Consider the following 20743-nt stretch of genomic DNA (forward strand, 5'->3'; position numbering starts at 1 on the left):
CAATTGACATCAGTGGACAGATCATCCAGACCGAAAAATCAATAAGGGAACAGCAGTCTTAAATACCACATTGGACGTAATGAGTATCTGAAAGACATTCCATGCAAAACACCAAAATGCACATTCTTCTTAGTGCATTTAGAATGTTCTCCAGGATAGATCACATGCTAGGCCACTAAACAAGTCTTAAAACTCTGGCAAGATACAAACCCAACCAAGCAATCTTTCTAACCAGAACAGTGTGGCACAAGAAATCAAATACATGGGGAAGGAGGTGGGAGGTATATTCAAGTGGGAGGGGACATGGGTAAACCTATGGCTGATTCATGTTGATGTTTGGCAGAAACCAACACAATACAACTTCCCAAAATCTATAGAAGGCAGTAAAAGCAGTTTTAAGAGGGAAATTTATAGTGATACAGGCCTTACTCAAGAAAACAACCTACTCTACACATAAAGGAATTAGAAAAAGAATTACAAAGCCCAAAGTCATAAGGAAAGAAATAGTAAAGATCAGAGAAAATATTGAGTGAAACAGAGACAAACACACACACACACAAACCAATGAAACCAAAAGCTGGTTTTGGGTTTTTGGGGGGTTTTTTTGGTTAAAGAAAAATAAAATTGATAAACTTTCAGCCAGGCTCACTACCAAGAGAGAATCCAAATAAAAAATTAAAGTGGAAAAATAACAATCCATAACACAGAGATACCAAAAAATCTTAAGAGAATACTAAAAGTAGTTGTATACTAACAAATTAGATAACCTAGTAGAATGGACAAATTTCTAGAAACATACAACCTTCAAAGACTGAATTAAGAAAAACCAGACAATTTCAACAGTGAAACTGAATCTGTGAAAAAAAAAAAAAAAAAAAACTTTCTGCAAAAAAAAAAGTTCAAGACATGATGGCTTCACAGAAGAACTCTACCAAATATATCAAGAAGAAAGAGCTAATACCTATCCTTCTCAAATTATTCCAAAAAACTGAAAAGAAAGGAACACTCCCAAATTGATTCTATGAGGACACCATTACCCTGATAACAAAACCAGAAAAAGACACTACAAAAAAAGAAAATTATAAGCTAATATCTCTGATGAATATAGATGAAAAATACCCTCACAAAGTATTAGCAAATCAAATTCAACAATATAAATAGGATCACACACCATGATTAAGTGGAATCTATTCCAGGGATGCAAGGATGGTTTAATATCCATAAGTCAATGTGATATACCACATTAACAAAAGGAAGGATAAAATTCACATGATCACCTCAATAGATGCAAAAAAATATATTTGACAAAATTCAACATCTATTCAATATAAAAAAATCTCAGCAAATGTGGATAAAGAAACATATCTCAACATAATTAAGGCCATTTATGATAAATCCTCAGCCAATGATTAAAGCTGAAAGCTTCTGTAAAATTAGTGACAAGAATGTTCACTCTTGCTACTTCTATTTAACACAGTATTGTAAATCCTAGTCATAGCAATTAGACAAGAAAGAGAAATAAAAGGACTCTAAATTGGAAGGAAAGAGGTAAAACTGTTACTACCTGCAGGTGACATGATACAATACATAGAAAACCCTAACATCTCAACACCAATAAAACATTAGAACTAATAAATGAATTCAGTCAAGTTGCAGGAAAGAAGACATCTCTATTGCTTTTCTATACACTAATAATGAACTATCAGACAGAGAAAGTAAGAAAATACACTCATTTAAAATCACACCAGTCTCCATTTAATAAGGACACCAGTCATACTGAATGACTGGTCCTTCCTACCCCAGTATCTCAGCAACAGCCCTGTTTCTAAACAAACACATTCTGAAGTACTGGGCATTAAGATGTTAACATATGAATGTGTGTGTGGGTGATGGTGGGGGGGAACCTGAACACAAGACAGTGCCATACCTCCAGTCCAAATACAGTTGAGGGGGTTACTTTCAAGATGGCAGAAAAGTAAGATGAGACCACCTTCCTCCAGACAAACACATCAAAAATACATCTGCATATGAACAACTCCTTCAAAACACGTTCTGAACCCTGGTAGAGGAACCCAGACTTCACAGCTCATCTTCACAGAATGAGGCAGGGTAAAAGACAAAAGAAAAAAAGAGACAACGGAATTTGGGACAAGAACCTGGGCCTTGGGGAGGGAGCATAAAGAAGGAAAGGTTTCCACACACATGGAAACCCCCTCTCAAGTACAAACTAGGAGAACTTCAGAGCCTCAGAGGGGAGTGCAACAGCAGGCGCTTAAAAGGCAAAACAGAATTCAGCACAGAGATCAGTGCTGACCAGCACTTCCCAGCCTGAAATATATGTCTACATGGCCACTGGTGAGAGGAGGCTGGGTACTGAGGGTTAAGTTTCAGGGGTCAGGTTCCAGGAAGAGGACTGGAGCTGACTGCTGTGAAGATACTCTGAAGAGGGTAGTATAGCAAAGCTGAGAATCCAGGGAAAAGCCTCAACCTGCTGGAGAAGCAAGGGATCATTGTCACAGGGACACAATAGCTCTGCCAGCACAAAGACAGGAGGACTTGGTCTTGGCAAGTGTCACAGATGGCACAAGCCATGGCTATGAACTGCAACCCCAGAGGTAGAAATGTTGACTACCTGACACCAAAGAAGAGCACCAGAGGCAGAACTAGCCACAACTTCAATTTGTAATCCCAGAGGAGGAATGCAGGCCACTTGGCTACCACCAAGAATACCAGGGCCAATGGAAAAGACATCACTGCAGTCCCAAACCACCAAGCTATGAGCAGGCACAGGTCATTATCCACACATTCCTGGGAGCCTATGCAGATATGCTCTGCCAAGGGACCCACAACACGGGGCCAATTGCCCTGAGGGAGCGCATGACCTGCCTCAGAATGGCAAATTCCCCCAGGAATCAGCAACAGCAGGCACATCCCACAAAACCCAATTGTGTCTCTTGCACCCCTCCATCTCCTCAGCCCGAGTAAACAGCTGAACCCTAGTAAGTAGCAACTTTCGGCCCCTCTCATACAGGCAGGAAACAGTCACAGGAGGGCAGCCTACAAGCAGAGGTGGGTCCAAAATCAAAGCTGAGCACCAGGGGCTGTGTGATCTAAGAGGAAAGGAATTCCTCCCTCCAGCCACAGGTACAGCAGATTAAATCCCCAGGATTAGTTTGAGCCTGTGGACTTTGGGGCCAATTGTAGACTTTGGAAGCAAATACAAGCTGTCGTAAGACCAGATCTAAGTCTGAGTTGACCCCACAGCACCCACAGCACCCACAGCAGGTCCAGAGAACTTCCTAGAAACACTGGAGAGTTCCTGAGTTGGCAGATTGGCAGGAACTCACTGTGTAATGAGGACAGTGGAGGACATTCCTCTTACTACTACTTTCTCTCTGTATATATAAATAATTTTTCTTCTTCATACTGTTCCATTGTTAACTCGTTTTCATTATTCCTTTAATTTTGGTTTTACTTATTCCTCTTAAATGTGTCCATCTTAAAATCATTTTATTTCTATTTTTACAGTACTCTCATGATATTGCATTTTTACCCATGTTTTTGGTTTGGTATTTTTGCTAGTCTAATTATAAGTATTTGTTTTCACTTATGGATTTATTGACTTAACTGTTCTCTTTCATTTTTTGGTTCCTGTTTACATTCTTTTTTCTCTCTCTCCCCTGTTCTCCTTGTGAGTGTATGTTTATAAGTGTGTGAGTTTATTTAGCAATTTCTTTGACCATTTCTCACAGGGTTTTGTCTGTCTGTTCCTTGTATGATTGTTGACTTTCTTTTGTTTTATTTTGTTTTCTTTTTTCTCTTCTTTCTTTTCTGTTTTTAAGTCCCTTTCTTTCTTCTTCTCTTCTATGCTGTGCAGCTTGCAGAGTCCTAGTGCTACAGTAAGGCATTGGTTCTAGACCTCGAAAGTGGGAGACCCAAATCCAGGATGCTGGACCACCAGAGAACCCCCAACCCCGTGGAATATTAATTGGCAAGAGCTCTCCCAAAGGTTTCCATCTCAACACTAAGACCATGGCCCACCCAAAAGCCAGCAAGCTCCAAAGCCAGATGCCTCATATCAAATCATTACCAAAACAGGACACAACCCTGCCTATTAGCAGATAGGCTTCCCACAGACATACCAAGCCCACAGATATCCCAAAACACAACAATGGAAACAGCACTGCCCTTCAGAGAGACAGTATCCAGCTCAAAGCACTAGAACACAGGAACTAGTTCACTCAACCAGGAAACCTTCACAAAAGCAGAATAAGTGAGGAAGAAGAATGAGTAAGTGAATGAATGAATAAGTGATCTGGGAGACAGAATAGTGTAAATAACTGAAGCATAGCAGAATAAAGAAAACCAAATGAAAAGAAGACAGTCTCAGAAACCTCTAGGACAACATTAAATGCACCAACATTTGAACTAGAGGGATACCAGAAGAAGACAAAAAAAAAAAAAGAGAATGAAAAAATATCTGAGGAGATAAGAGTCTAAAAGTTCCCTAACGTGGGAAAGGAAAATAGCCACCCAAGTCTAGGAAGCTCAGAGAGTCCCATACAGGATAAACCCGAAGAGAAACACGCCAAGACACATATTAATCACACTCACAAAAACTAAACACAAAGAAAAAATATTAAAGCAGAAAAGTAAAAGCAATAAATAACATATAAGGGGATCCCCATAAGAATAACAGCAGATATTTCAACCAAACTCTGCAGGCCAAAATGGAGTCATAGGATATACTTAAAGTAATGAAGGGAAAAAATCTACAACCAAGATTACTGTACCCAACGATGATCTCATGCAAATTAGATGAACAAATCAGAAGTTTTACAGATAACCAAAAGTTAAGAAAATTCAGCACCACCACATCAGCTTTAAAACAAATGCTAAAGGAACTTCTCTAGAGAGGAAACACAAGAAAAAGAAAATACAAAAACAACCCAAAACAATAGTGAAAGGGAAAAGTGAATAGTGAAAGGAAAAAATATATATCATTACCTTAATGTAAACGGATTAAATGTTCCAACCAAATGACACAGACTGGCTGAATGGAAACAGAAATAAGAAGTATATGCTGTCTACAAGAGACCCACTTCAGAGCTGGGGTCACATACAGACTGAAAGTGAGGGACTGGAAAGATTCCATGCAAAAGGAAAACAAAAGACAACATAGCACCAATACTTGCATCAGATAAAACAGACTTTTAAACAAAGGTCAATACAAGAGACAAGGAAGGACATAATCATCAGGAATCAAGCAAAAAAGAAATAGGAGCACCACAATACATTAAAGCAAATGCTAACAACTATAAAAGGGGAAGTAAGACAGTAACACAATAATACTAGGGGGCTTTAACACCCCACTCACACCAATGGAGATTATCCAGACAGGAAATTAATAAGGGAACACAAACATTAAATGACACATTGGACCAGTCAGACCGAACTGACATCTACAAGAATTTCATCTGAGAATAACAGAATTCACTTTATTCGGATTACATCTTGGATCACAAATCAAGTCTGGCTAAATTAAAAAAAACTGAAATTATATCCAGCATTTTTTCTGACTACTATACTGTAGGGTTAAATATCAACTAGAGTAAATAAACTGTAAAACACAAACACATGGAGGCTAAACAATATGCTTCTGAATAACCAAGCGATCACTGAAGACATCAGAGGAAATCAAAAAGTACCTGGAAACAAATGACCATGAAACCATCACAACCGAAAACCTGCGAGTGAAGGCAGTGCTGAGAGGGACATTCACAGCAATACAGGCCTACTTCAAGAAACAAGAGAAACATCAAATAGACAACCTAACCTCGCACCTACAGGAAAAAAAAAAAATAAAAAATCTCCCTTTTAATAGAAGGGGAAAAATCATGAACATTAGAGCAGAAATAAATGAAAAAGAAATGAAGGAGACAATACCAAAGGTCACTAAAACTAAAATGCGATTCTTTCAGAAGATAAACAAAACTGACAATCTATTATCCAGACTCATCAAGAAAAAAAGGGAGAAGACTCAAATCAATAAAATTAAAAGTTAAAAAGAAGTTACGACAACACAGAAATACAAAAGATCATAAGAGACTGCTACAAGCAATAAAATGGACAACATGGAAGAAATGGACATATTATCAGAAAAGTATATTCCTCCAAGACTGAATCAGGTGGTCGTGGTGGTTTAGTCACTAAGTCGTGTCTGACTCTTGCAACCCCATGGACAGTAGCCTGCCAGGTTCCTCTTTCCATGGGATTCTCCAGGCAAGAATAATGGAGTGGGTTGTCATTTCCTTCTCCAGACTGAATCAGGAAGAAATAGAAAATACAAAAGATGAATCACAAGCACTGAAATTGAATCTATCGTCAAAAATCTTCCAACAAACAAAAGCCCAGGGCCAGACGGCTTCACAGGTGAATTCCACCAAATATTTAGAAAAGAACTAACATGTACCCTGCTCAAACTGTTACAGAAAATAACAGGGGAAGGAAAACTCCCAAACTCATTCTATGAGGCCACCACCATCCTGATGACCAAAACCAGACAAAGATACCATAAAAATATTATAGGCCAGCATCACTGATGAACATAGGTGCAAAAACCCTCAAAAAAATTCCTGCAAACAGAATCCAACAACATGTTAAAAGGATCATACAACATGATCAAGTGGAGTTTATCCCATGCATCCAAGGATTTGTCAATATACACAAATCAATCAACATGATACACCATATGAACAAACTGAAAGATAAAAAACACATGATCATCTCAATACATGTCGGAAAAGCTTTTGACAAAATTCAACAAGCATTTATGATTAAAAAAAATTTTTCAGAAAATTGGCACAGAAGGAACCTACCTCAATACAATAAAGACCATATAAAACAAATCCACAAAAACATTATTCTCAATGGTGAAAAACTGAAAGCATTTCCTCTAAGATTAGGAACAAGACAAGGGTGCCCACTCTCACCAGTATTATTCAATATAGTTTTGAAAAGTCCTAGACACAGCAATCAGAGAAGAAAAAGAAATAAAGGGAATCTGTATTGGAAAAGAAGAAGTAGAACTCTCATTGTTTGCATGTGACATGACACTACACATAGAAAAACCCCACGTTTGCAACCAAAAAACTACCAGAGCTAATCAATGAATATAGTAAAGTTTCAGGATATAAAACTAATACAGAGAAATCCCTTGCATTCCTGTATACTAACAATGAAAAATCAGAAAGAGAAATTAAGGAAACAATTCCATTCACCACTGCAACAAAAGAGTAAACTAGGAATACACCTACCTAAAGAGACAAAAGATCTATATACAGAAAACTGTAAGACACTGATGAAAGAAATCAAAGATGATACCAACAGATGGAGAGATATACCATGTTGTTGGATTGGAAGAATCAATATTATGAAAATGACTGTACTTCTTAAAGCAATCCAGATTCACTGCAATCTCTATCAAAACGCCAATGGTATTTTTCACAGAACTAAAACAAAAAATTTCACAACTTATATGGAAACACAGAAGACCCCAAATTGCCAGAGCAATCTTACCAAAGAAAAATGGAGCTAGAGGAATCAGGCTTCCTGACTTCAGCCTATACTACAAAGATACAGCAATTAAGACACTATGGTACTGGAACAAAAACAGAAATACAAACTAATGGAACAAGATAGTAAGCCCAGAGATAAAGCTACACACCTATGGGCACCCAATCTTTGATAAAAATGGCATTAATATAACAATGGATTAAAGTTTCTTCAATAAGTGGTGCTGAGAACACTGAACAGCTACATATAAAAGAATGAAATTAGAACACTTCCTAATACCATATACAAAAATAAACTCAAAATGTATTAAAGACTTAAATGTAAGGTCAAAAACTATACAGTTCTTAGAGGAAAACATAGGCAGTGCACGCTTTGACATAAATCATAGCAAGATCCTCTTTGACCCACCTCCTAGGGTAATGGAAATAAAAACAAAAATAAACAAATGGGACCTAATTAAACTTAAAATCTTTTGCATAGCCAAGGAAACAATAAATAAGATTAAAATCAACCCTCAGAATGGGAGAGAATAATTACAAATGAAGCAACTGGCAAAAGATTAATCTCTAAAATATATAAGCAGCTCATTATCAGAAAAACAAATAGCCCAATCAAAAAGTAGGCAGAAGGCCTAAACAGACATTTCTCCAAAGAAGACATATATATGGCCAATAAACACTTGAAAAGATGCTCAACATCACTCTTTATTAGAAAAATGCAAATCAAAACTACAATGAGGTTATATTACCTTACACCAATCTGAATGACCATCAGCAAAAAAAACTAGAAACAATAAATGCTGCAGAGGATGCGGCGAAAGAGAAGTTTCTTGAAGTGTTGGTGGGAATGCAAACTGACACAGCCACTATGGAGAGCAATATGAAGATTCCTATAAAACTAGGAATAAAATTACCATATGACCCATCAATACCACTACTGGGCATATATCCTCAGAAAACCGTAATTCAAAAAGACACATGTGCCCCAATGTTCACTGCAGCACTATCTACAGTAGCCAGGACATGGAAGCAACCTAGATAGGACGTGGTACATATATTTAATGGAATACTATTCAGCCATAAAAAAAACAAATTTGAGTCAGCCATAGTGAGATGGATGAACCCAGAGCCTGTTATACAGAGTGAATTAAATCAGAAAGAAAAAAACAAACATCATATATCAACACATATATATGGAATCTAGAAAAACAGTACTGATGAAGAACCTATTTATAGAGAAGAAAAGGGGATGCAGATGTAGAGAACAGACTGGCAGACACAGTGGGAGAAGGAGAGAGGGCAAACTGGCAAAGCAGCACTGACATATATACAGTATTACGCATAAAATATGTAACTAGTGGGAAGCTGCTGTATTAAAGACGGCCCAGCCTGGTTGGTGCTCTATGACCATCTAGAAGGCTGGACTGAAGGTTTGAGAGAGGCTCAAGAGGGAGGGTGCACATATATATGTGTATATATATAATATATATGATTATGACTGAATCTCGTTGATGTACCACAAAGACCACCTCAAGACTGAAAAGCAATTATCTTTATTTTTAAAGATAAAAATAAATTAATTAAATAAAATCACACCAAAAAAATAAAATGCCTAAGAATAAACTTAACTAAGGAGGTGAAAAGGTTATACTCTGAAAATTATAAAATACTGACAAAACAAAAAGAAATAGATGATACAAAGAAATAAAAGATATCCCATGTACATAAGTTTTGAAGAATTAATATTGTTAAAATGTTCACATCATCAAAAGCAATCTATAAATTTAATTCAATCCCTATCAAAATACTCATGACATTTTTCACAGAACTAGAGTATATAATCCTAAAATTTACATCAAACCACAAAAGACCCTGCACAGCCAAAGCACTCTTGAGGAAAAAAAAAAAGAACAAAACGGGAAGTATCACACTCCCTGACTAAAAGGTTATCATCATCAAAACAGCATGGTACTAGCACAAAATCAGACACATAGATCAATGGAACAGAATAAAGAGTCCAGAAATAAAGTCGTGCATCTGTGGTCAATCTACAACAAAGGAGGGAGGAATACACAAAGTATAAAAACCAGTCTCTTCCACAAGTGGTGCTGGGAAAACTGAACAGTTAACATGTAAGAGAATGAGATTAGAACAGTTTCTCACACTTCATACAAAAATAAACTAAAAAACAGAGACCCCAAACCATAAAACTTCTAGGAAAAAACATAGGCAGAACACTCTTTGACACAAATTGTAGAAATATTTTTTGGATCTGTTTTCTAAGGCAAAGGAAACAAAAGCAAAAATAAATGGGATCTAATTTTACTTAAAAGCTTCTGCACAGCAAAAGAAATCATTGACATATGATAAGACAACCTGCTGAATGGGAGAACATATTTGCAAATTATACATCTGATAAACTGTTATCATTTATATAAATACGTAAACAGCTTATACAATATCAAAAACCTGATTAAAAAATGAGCAGAAAGTCTGAATAGATTTTCCAAAGAAGATATACAGATGGTCAAAAGACACATGAAAAGATGCTTAACATCTGTAATTTTCATAGAAAAGCAAACCAAAACCACAATGAGATATCATTTCACACCTGTAAAAATAGCTACCACCAAAAAGTCTACAAATAACAAATGTTGACAAAGATGTGGAAAAAAGGAAACACTCCTACACTGTTGGTAGGAATATAACTTGATACAGTCACTATAAAGAACACTATGGAGGTTTCTCAAAATCTTGAAAATAGAACTACCAACAAGTCCACTCCTGGGTACACATCTGAAGAAAATGAAAACACTAATTTGAAAATGCATGCATTTGAATGTTCACAGCAGTATTACTCATAATAACCAAGACACAGAAGCAACTGAAGTGTCCATAACAGTTGAATGAATAAAGATGTGTTTTATCTATACAATGGAATACTGGATAGTGGTGATATATATGTGTGTGCTCAGTCACGTTCAACTCTTTGCAACCCTCTTTGTACCCCACCAGGCTCCTCCATCCATGGGATTTTCCTGGCAAGAATTCTGGAGAGAGTTGCCATTCCCTCCTCCAGGGATCTTCCCAACCCAGGGATCAAACCATGTCTTTTGCACTGCAGGTGGAATCTTTACTACTGAGCCACCAGGGAAAACCCCACAATGGAATACTACTCAGTCATATAAAAGAATGAGATTCTGCCATTGACAACATGGATGGACCTAGAGGGTATTATATAAGCTAAGGGAAGTAAGTCAGACAAAGAAAAATATTCTACATGGTTGGAAAAGACTCTGATGCTGGGAGGCACTGGGAGCAGGAGGAGAAGTGGACAACAGAGGATGAGATGGCTGGATGGCATCACTGACTCGATGGACATGAAATTGAGTGAACTCCGGGAGCTGGTGATGGACAGGGAGGCCTGGTGTGCTGCAATTCATGGGGTCGAAAAGAGTTGGACACAACTGAGCGACTGGACTGAACTGAACTGAACTTATATGTGGAATCTAAAAAAGAAAACAAACTAGTGAATATAGCAAAACAAAAACAGACTCAGGTACAGAGAACAGACGTGGTTACCAGTGAGGAAAAGGAGGGGAGAGAAGGGACTGAGGTGGGGTATGAGAAATATAAACTAGTATGTATAAAATGGCTAGAAATGCAAAAAAGCAAAATGGCTGTCTGGGGAGGCCTTACAAATAGCTGTGAAAAGGAGAGAAGCAAAAAACAAAGGAGAAAAGGAAAGATACAAACATCTGAATGCAGAGTTCCAAAGAATAGCAAAAAGAGATAAGAAAGCCTTCCTCAGCGATCAATGCAAAGAAATAGAGGAAAACAACAGAATGGGAAAGACTAGAGATCTCTTCAAGAAAATTAGAGATACCAACGAACATTTCATGCAAAGATGGGCTCGATAAAGGACAGAAATAGTATGGACCTAACAGAAGCAGAAGATATGAAGAAGAGGGGGCAAGAATACACAGAAGAACTGGACAAAAAAGATTTTCATGACCCAGATAATCACGATGGTGTGATCACTGACCTAGAGCCAGATATCCTGGAATGTGGGTCAAGTGGGCCTTAGAAAGCATCACTACAAACAAAGCTAGTGGAGGTGATGGAATTTCCAGTTGAGCTATTTCAAATCCTGAAAGATGATGCTGTGAAAGTGCTGCACTTATTTGCCAGCAAATTTGAAAAACTCAGCAGTGGCCACAGGACTGGAAAAGGTCAGTTTTTATTCCAATCCCAAAGAAAGGCAATGCCAAAGAATGCTCAAACTACTGCACAATTCACTCATCTCACATGCTAGTAAAGTAATGCTCAAAATTCTCCAAGCCAGGATTCAGCAATACATGAACCGTGAACTTCCAGTTGTTCAAGCTGGATTTAGAAAAGGCAGAGGAACCAGAAACCAAATTGCCAACATCCGCTGGATCATCGAAAAAGCACGAGTGTTCCAGAAAAACATCTATTTCTGCTTTCTTGACTACACCAAAGCCTTTGACTGTGTGGATAACAGTAAACTGTGGAAAATTCTGAAAGAGATGGGAATACCAGACCGCCTGACCTGCCTCTTGAGAAATTTGTATGCAGGTCAGGAAGCAACGGTTAGAACTGGACATGGAACAACAGACTGGTTCCAAATAGGAAAAGGAGTATGTCAAGACTGTATATTGTCACCCTGCTTCTTTAATTTACATGCAGAGTACATCATGAGAAACACTGGGCTGGAAGAAGCACAAGCTGGAATCAAGATTGCTGGGAGAAATATCAATAACCTCAGATATGCAGATGGCACCACCCTTATGGCAGAAAGTGAAGAGGAACTCAAAAGCCTCTTGATGAAAGTCAAAGTGGAGACTGATAAAGTTGGCTTAAAACTCAACATTCAGAAAATGAAGATCATGGAATCTGGTCCCATCATTTCATGGGAAATAGATGGGGAAACAGTGGAAACAGTGTCAGACTTTATTTTTCTGGGCTCCAAAATCATTGCAGATGGTGATTGCAGCCATGAAATTAAAAGATGCTTGCTCCTTGAAGAAAAGTTATGACCAACCTAGATAGCATATTGAAAAGTAGAGACATTACTTTGCCAACAAAGGTCCATGTAGTCAAGGCTATGGTTTTTCCAGTGGTCATGTATGGATGTGAGAGTTGAACTGTGAAGAAAGCTGAATGCTGAAGAATTGATGCCTTTGAACCGCGGTGTTGGAGAAGACTCTTGAGAGTCCCTTGGATTGCAAGGAGATCCAACCAGTCCATTCTGAAGGAGATCAACCCTGGGATTTCTTTGGAAGGAATGATGCTAAAGCTGAAACTCCAGTACTTTGGCCACCTCATGCGAAGAGTTGACTCATTGGAAAAGACTCTGATGCTGGGAGGGATTGGGGGCAGGAGGAGAAGGGGACGACAGAGGATGAGATGGCTGGATGGCATCACTGACTCGATGGACGTGAGTCTCAGTGAACTCTGGGAGTCGGTGATGGACAGGGAGGCCTGGCGTGCTGCGATTCATGGGGTCGCAAAGAGTCGGACACGACTGAGCGACTGAACTGAACTGAACATATTGTACAGCACAGGGAAATACAGTCATTACTCTGTAGACTTTAAATGGAGTATAATCTATAGAACTGTTGAGTCTCTATGTTGTACACCTGAAACTAATAATATAAATTAACCATTCAATTTAAAAAATTTTAATAAAAGTTTTCTTTTCATATGCTTTGCAATGATAAGTTAGAAACCCTAGACTAGCCAGTCCAACAGAAATATAATGCAAGTCAGAATTTTCTAGTAATCCCATTTAAAAATAAACAACTGAAATTAATTTAATAGAATTAAGTAGAATTCTATTTAACTCAAAATATCCAATATTATAAAATAATAAAAATCATTTCTAAATGTAATATTTTTAAAACTTATATTTTACATTTTTTTTGTAATAAGTCTTGAAAATCCATTATGTATTTTCCATTTACAGAATATCTCAAACAGACTAGCCGAATATGACTAGTGGCTACCATATTGGACAGAGCAGCCTTATACCATTCACACCTCTGATAAATTACTTGCTCTTTTCCTTCCTTTAAAAACTCACAGAAAAAGCTTTAAATGTTCTCTGTAGCAAACAAAGCAATCATGAGGGACAGGGAATATATTCACTATGTGCTATATGCTAAGTTGCTTCAGTCAGTCTGATTCTGTGCAATCCTATGAACTGCAGACTAGCAGGCTCCTCTGTCCATGGGATTCTCCAGACAAGAATACTGGAGTGGGTTGCCATTTCCTTATTCAGGGGATCTTCCTGACCCAGGGATTGAACCCACATCTCTTAAGTCTCCTGCAATGGCAGGCAGGTTCTTTACTACTAGCACCACCTGGGTACCCCTATACACAACTGAAAAATAAAAGTATGTTAAATAATACCTTCTTAGTTCATTCATGACTTTAAAAGCTTTCTTCATATGCCAAGGATTCACTGTCACCGGGCAGTGTTTTTCAGTATTATCATCTTTTGAATCGAGAGACTTCTGATGACCCTGATTTGTGCATCTGTTCGTAAGAGAAAATAACAAAACACAGAAAAAGATCTTATTAAAGATAGTTTAGTTCAGACTTATCAGGTTACAAGAGATACAATGATCACACCTCTCCCCCACTTACTTAGAGGAAGTCTCACAGTACATTCCAACATAGGACTAAACAACAATTCAGAACACTTTCTGATGGTCACTGTGATTTTAACAAAAAAAGTAGGTAATTACCTCCCTGGTGTCAAAACTCTCTCAAAGATGAGCACAGAAAATTCAGTAAAATGGTTCAGCAGATACCTTCAAAAGAAATGCTGAGAAATGATCTTCCCTGTTGGAAATTAACCTGCTTTTTACATTCTGCAGTAGGCCTATTTACAAACCAAGACAGGAACTGGTTCATATTTTATACATACTTCAGAAGCTTAGAATCTGAACTGAACTTTGTTCTCTATTGCAAGGTTATTTACCACATGTATTTCACATCTACTTTAATTCTTTACTGAGTATTAACTTATAGGCAGGCTTTGTACTCTATTTTGTTTCTTTAATCCTCATAACTCTGTAAGCTAATTACTATTATCACCAAAAAACATAAAAAGAGACTGAGGCAGAAAATAATTTGCGCAACTTGGTAAATGGTAGAGCTGGATAAGAGTGTGGCCAGTTTGACTCTCAAGTCCATTCTTTTCACTAATGTTAGATACCATTTCCTGCATTAAGCAGTGGATAGTTAATTCCATAGTTATATGGAATTTGTTAAGAGTACAAAGCTATTAGTATGGCTGTGTAAATTATTATTTCAAGATCTGGGAACCAAAAAAATTAACAAATAAAATCAGGGTGCCATTGTGGGGAGGGTTAACCACATATGGGCAGACACAAGGAACTTTTTGAGATGGTTGCACAGCTCTAGAAATTAACTAACAATTATAATGGCTGAATTTTACAGTATGTAAATTATACCTTAATAAAGCTATTAAATAAAAAAATTAGGATACTAAATTAAGCCCAAAAAAATACATTCTTGTATATACATCACACACAGAACAAAAGGCAAACATCATTAGTATTGCACCATTTCTCTTCATGCCTCTTCTTTTCCTAACGATAACTCATTCTTTAAATATTATTTTATTACTTCAGCATCTAATTTTTGGCACTATGTACCGAGCACTATTCTAGGCACTAGGCCCTAGGAACCTTTCAATAAACAAAACAAAAATTCCTGTCTTCATGGAATTTGTAGCTGGGGGCGGGGGCGGGGGGGGGGTGGGGGTGGGGTGGGATAATTATATACACAACAGACCAGTAAACAGCATGTTAGAAGATAAGAACTATGGAAAAAAGAAAATGTGTCGGGTAAAGAGAGTCAGGAATAAGGGGGTGATGGAACTTATAGTATTAAACAGGGTGATCAGGGCAGGCTGAATTGAGAACTGAGATTAGAACAAGGACCAGGAGGTGGGAAATGGCCAAGACGGAAGAAATAACTAGAGCACAAAGGCCACTATGCACTTCATGTGTTCCAGGATGTGAGAGCAGGGCTGGAGAATGGAGCCCAGATTGTGTGTCTACTCCAAGGCCTCGTATATGTGTGTGTGTGTCTACTCCGAGGCCTCATATATGTGTATGTGTGTGTGTGTCTACTCTGAGGCCTCATGTATGTGTGTGAACACACAGAGGGATGAGTTACACCTGGCCTAAGAGAAAGAGCTAGTAAGTCTAGAAGCCAAGAGAGAAAGAACATCTAGATCTGACAGAGGAAAGCGGGAACACTCCTAATAGTATGAGACATATTCTCATAATGCCATTTCTACCACTACTTCATTAAGAAAACAGTAGGAAAAGGGAAAATTATGTAGATACATACAACCTACACAAACTTTCTTACCATGTAACACTGAATACCCACATACGTAGCAAGTTGACGATATTTATATATGCTTCAAGTTTAATTACTTAAGCTTACAACAGAGGGAAAATACAATATTGAAGACTGGCAAAACTATCACATAAGGCCTTTCAATGCTCACAATGGAAACAAAAGCAACTCTGCCATACAAAAAATATCATTAAGAGTCATGAGTATTTATATTTGCTAAGAAATTGGAATTAAAACTTACTGCATTAAACAATTCACTTTAAGACAGATACCATTCAACAACCAATGTCTATATTGCTGTTTTCTTAAAGCTATTTTTAGCTCTTGCTTTTCTAATGTACTCCAGAAACTCTGCAAAGAAAAGATTCTATTCAAAACCTTAAAAGAATAACACTGCTTCTTTTAAGTATTGTCTGTATTGAAAGTCCCTTTCAAATGAAGAACCCTGCCAGAGGTCTACATTTCTGACACTAAACTCCTTTCCACAATTTTCTAATTCCTATTTGATTTTGTGTCAGATGGTCTCTGGTTCAGAAGCAGAACTGAGTAACAGAAAACAACACAACATGTCTAAAACTACAAATGCAGAAGAGGAACATCCACTAGGAAGCAGTCAAATAGGAGGGAAAGGTTTACCTTTTAAGTTACATTATAAGTGCAGTTGGAGTAGGAAATAACAACCCATTCCAGTATTCTTGCCTGGAAAATTTCCATGGACAGAGGAGCCTGGCAGGCTACAGTCAGTTCAGTTCAGTTGCTCAGTCGTGTCCGACTCTTTGCGACCCCATGAATTGCAGCACGCCAGGCTTCCCTGTCCATCACCAACTCCCAGAGTTCACTCAAACTCATGTCCATGGAGTCAGTGATGCCATCCAGCCATCTCATCCTCTGTCATCCCCTTGTCCTCCTGCCCCCAATCCCTCCCAGCATGAGAGTTTTTTCCAATGAGTCAACTCTTCACATGAGGTGGCCAAAGTACTAGAGTTTCAGCTTTAGCATCATTCCTTCCAAAGAAATCCCAGGGCTGATCTACTTTAGAATGGACTGGTTGGATCTCCTTGCAGTCCAAGGGACTCTCAAGAGTCTTCTCCAACACCACAGTTCAAAAGCATTAAATCTTCGGGGCTCAGCTTTCTTCACAGTTCAACTCTCACATCCATACATGACCACTGGAAAAACCGTAGCCTTGACTAGACGGACATTTGTTGGCAAAGTAATGTCTCTGCTTTTCAATATGCTATCTAGGTTGGTTATAACTTTCCTTCCAAGGAGTAAGGGTCTTTTAATTTCATTGCTGCAGTCGACATCTGCAGTGATTTTGGAGCCCAAAAAAATAAAGTCAATGGGGTCACAAAGAATCGGACACAACTGAGCACACACACACAGAAGTGCAGTTACACCTTCTCCTTGCTTCCCTTGAGAAGCAAAGTGCTAACCTTTTCTAGAAAAGCTCCTCACTATGAAAACCTTTAAAGTATCTAAAGGAGATACTTTTTGAAAGTTCTTTCACTTTTAAGTCTTTCCCCCAACTCTACATCCCATAACCAGTGTTAAAATTACCCAGCAGCCTGTTGTTACAACACATACTCTACAGTTGTTGAGGTCTCAAGGGTTTGGATCCCAGAACACTTCTAACAGGCAATCCTGAAGCCTTCCTTCCATGACTAACTTTTCTACAAACTCCCAGTTGTAGGCAAGCTTGGCTTCTCAGACCACCTTTCTAGCTCTGCTTAAGAACATACTACTACTAATAACTGATTCTCAGAGAGGAAGCCAATAAAGACTTTTATATGGGTTGTCTTCTTCAAACAGTCAGGATTCCACAATCAAACAAAGGTTTAAGCCTACTGCAAAAATTTTGAGGAAATCTGTGAAATAACATAGTTTCCTTAGATGCATATTATTTGTTCTGGAATAGCACTTTCCAGGGAGAAGGAAATGGCAACCCACTCCAGTATTCTTGCCTGGAGAATCCCATGGACAGATGAGCCTGGTGGGCTGTTGTCCATAGAGTCGCACAGAATCGGACATGACTGAAGTGACTTAGCGGCAGCAGCAGCATTTTCCAATGGAGGATGGAGGGGATAGAAGGACTACATGACCCAGGCAATTTTTCTAAACTACACATAATCACCCTTCTTCCTGTGAAGATTCAGGCAAGTCCCTTTTACAGGTCTAAGTATACCAGAATGACAGCATCTCCAGGAATAGAGGTGAAAGGCAGCTATGTATAATTAAAAAAAAGGGGGTGGGGGGAGTGATGTAATATGCTCCACCACCCACTTACCTCCTACCACAGGACAATCATCTCAGATTGAGAACAAACACATTAGGAAACAGTGGTTGTTTACGCTTTCAAGGTTTTCTTGGTGGAAATAAGTCTGTAAGTCATGTGAGTGATGCAGCTGAAAAATTTAACAGTGGACCAGACATTTTCACATTCAAGACAAACATTCAGCTCCTGGGTGGCCACTATCTTTGCTCTTTCCTTTGCCTGTTCGCCTCAAAAGCTGCAAGATTCCCCTGCCTGCAATGTCACCCACCATTACTCACAAATTTCTGCCAAGTTCACGTCAGAAGCTGTTGTTTTCAAAGTCACCATCCGTGATGTACCGCTATGAAGTTTGTCCATTACTTTATATCTCTTCTATTTTCTCTGCTGTCTTCTAAGTACACTTGGATTCAGAAGCTGATTACCGTAAGAACACTGCTCCCATAACAAGTCCAGGATATGAGAAGTAGAGACGCAACCGTAACTCTCATTTTAACATGTGTTATGCCACCTATAGTTTCCCAACAAAATACCCTCACATCCTTCACCTCACCCAAATAAACACCATGTTACTTAGAGGCTGTAAAAGTGGAAGGCCTTCTCCACCGGAAACATTTTGGTTTGTGGTAGAGTTGTGCTTTCAGATTTTGCAATTAGGTACAGGCAAAAAAACATGCTCTGCAAATTTCCTTCAAGTGCTTAGAATTTAAACTTTTATTAGGTACACACCCAGCAGACTATCCATAATCTATGAACATATGCTTGTATTACCAAATAATGTTAACATCTGCCCTACAGACATCTAAGAACTTGAGTTAGACCTTCAGGACGGAGACTTTTAGAACTGATTATGAAGCATCATGTGATTAAAAAACACCTCCCATCCAGCCACAGAACACCTTACAGACGTCATAACAAAGGCACTGAATACATTAGCATAGTAGATACACTGCTAAAAGTTATATTTCCAATTTCCCAGAGGAAGAAAGAAAAAGTCTAGAAAAGCTGACAATGCCCAATTTTACTAAAATGGCTTACCACTTAAAGCAAAGTGCTGACCCTTCTGGAGGACAGAATGGAGGCTTACACACCGCCCTGTACTCCCCCAGGATGTGGTGTGCAAAACACCCACATGATGTGAATGGGACTCTTAGGTGGAGAGATGAAGGAAGCTCTCAGATCAAATGACAGTAAGAGCTGTAAAATGCGCTGCTTCAGTTCAACCTTGCTCCCTCTCCCACTTTCCCTCTTACCTACATGACAAACAAGAGAACAAGCAAGCACTTTTTGTCCCTGACAGTGACTACTACCAGAAAAGTGACCAGGGTAAAAAGCCCTGCCTTCTGCAAGATCAGTCTTATTTTAAATAATGTATTAAAAACAACTAACAAAGTTACTGTCAGAGTGGCATATATGTGAGATACTAAAATTGGGAGGAGTTTGATGATCCATTTCAAACATTTCCATGTCTTTTATCACTCATATTTCTGACCTATCTTTTGCGATGTTTCTCATTACCATCACTTGGTTGGTAAGAGGGCAGCAATATGATTTGGCAATTCAGTTGACTGGGCTACATTTTCCAACATTTGACTGAAAAGGCACTAGAAGAGGAGCAACATCAGCTGGAAAACATGAACCACAGTCCTGGCCTGTGCCAGATACTAACCAAGTGACCTTGGATTAGTCACTTAGCCTCTCTGGGCTTTAGACTGTGTACTTAAAAAATAAGGTTTTGTTATTCTACAAATCTGTCTAGTAAACATCATATGGAAGTCGAAGATAGTAATACCTCACCTATAAGCCTCAGGGAGCCATATAAACACTAAACACTATGTGAAAATAAACACATAGTTAAGAAAAATGTTGGGGTTAGAAACTAAACTAAGCATGAGATATATTTTTAAGAATTTTCTTGGCCTTCCTCATTCTTAATTGTAACACTAAATTAAAACTTACTGACAATACTTCAAACCACACCACCACTGTTAATAAATCAAGCAGGGAGGCACTGCCTAGACACCCACTAATGCCCTATACTAGGCAGAGTGAGAAATACAAAAGATGCCAAACACAGATGCCTTCTCCAGTTACCAGCTAAGACAGGAGACACTTCAGAAACCACCAGAAAACAGCACGAAGTCAGTACACAAGTGCAAGATTATGGGCTACCAATTATAAACAGTATAGGAATTGCAAAGAGGAGCTACAATGAGCTGGAGTAAACATGGAAGACTTTGTGAACGGGACAGGACTCCACCTGGGCCTTCAGTTCAGTTCAGTCGCTCAGTCGTGTCTGATTCTTTGCGACGCCATGAATCGCAGCACGCCAGGCTGTCCATTACCAACTGTCCCGAGTTGTCACCCTGTCCATCACCAACTCCCGGAGTTCACCCAACTTAGAGGATTTCTAAGTTGCTTTTCTAAGGAAAATGCTGGAAACTTCTGGCCTATGATAAGGCAGACTTTACTC

General features: G+C 38.5%; 1 protein-coding gene across 2 annotated transcripts in view; it reads right to left on the reverse strand.

Annotated features, from left to right (window-relative positions):
- KLHL2 (kelch like family member 2) overlaps positions 1-20743 on the reverse strand; it is a 171388-nt gene that overhangs the window by 143937 nt on the left and 6708 nt on the right. Inside the window, exon 2 of one of the 2 annotated variants that reach the window (XM_027513526.1) lies at positions 14010-14135. The exons of the other annotated variant lie outside the window; for it this stretch is intronic. Coding sequence (XP_027369327.1) covers positions 14010-14135 — 126 coding nt within the window. The remainder of the gene's footprint in view (positions 1-14009; positions 14136-20743) is intronic. 2 annotated transcript variants of the gene reach the window in all.

Source organism: Bos indicus x Bos taurus, chromosome 17, assembly GCF_003369695.1.
Source record: "Bos indicus x Bos taurus breed Angus x Brahman F1 hybrid chromosome 17, Bos_hybrid_MaternalHap_v2.0, whole genome shotgun sequence".
NCBI lineage: Eukaryota > Metazoa > Chordata > Mammalia > Artiodactyla > Bovidae > Bos > Bos indicus x Bos taurus.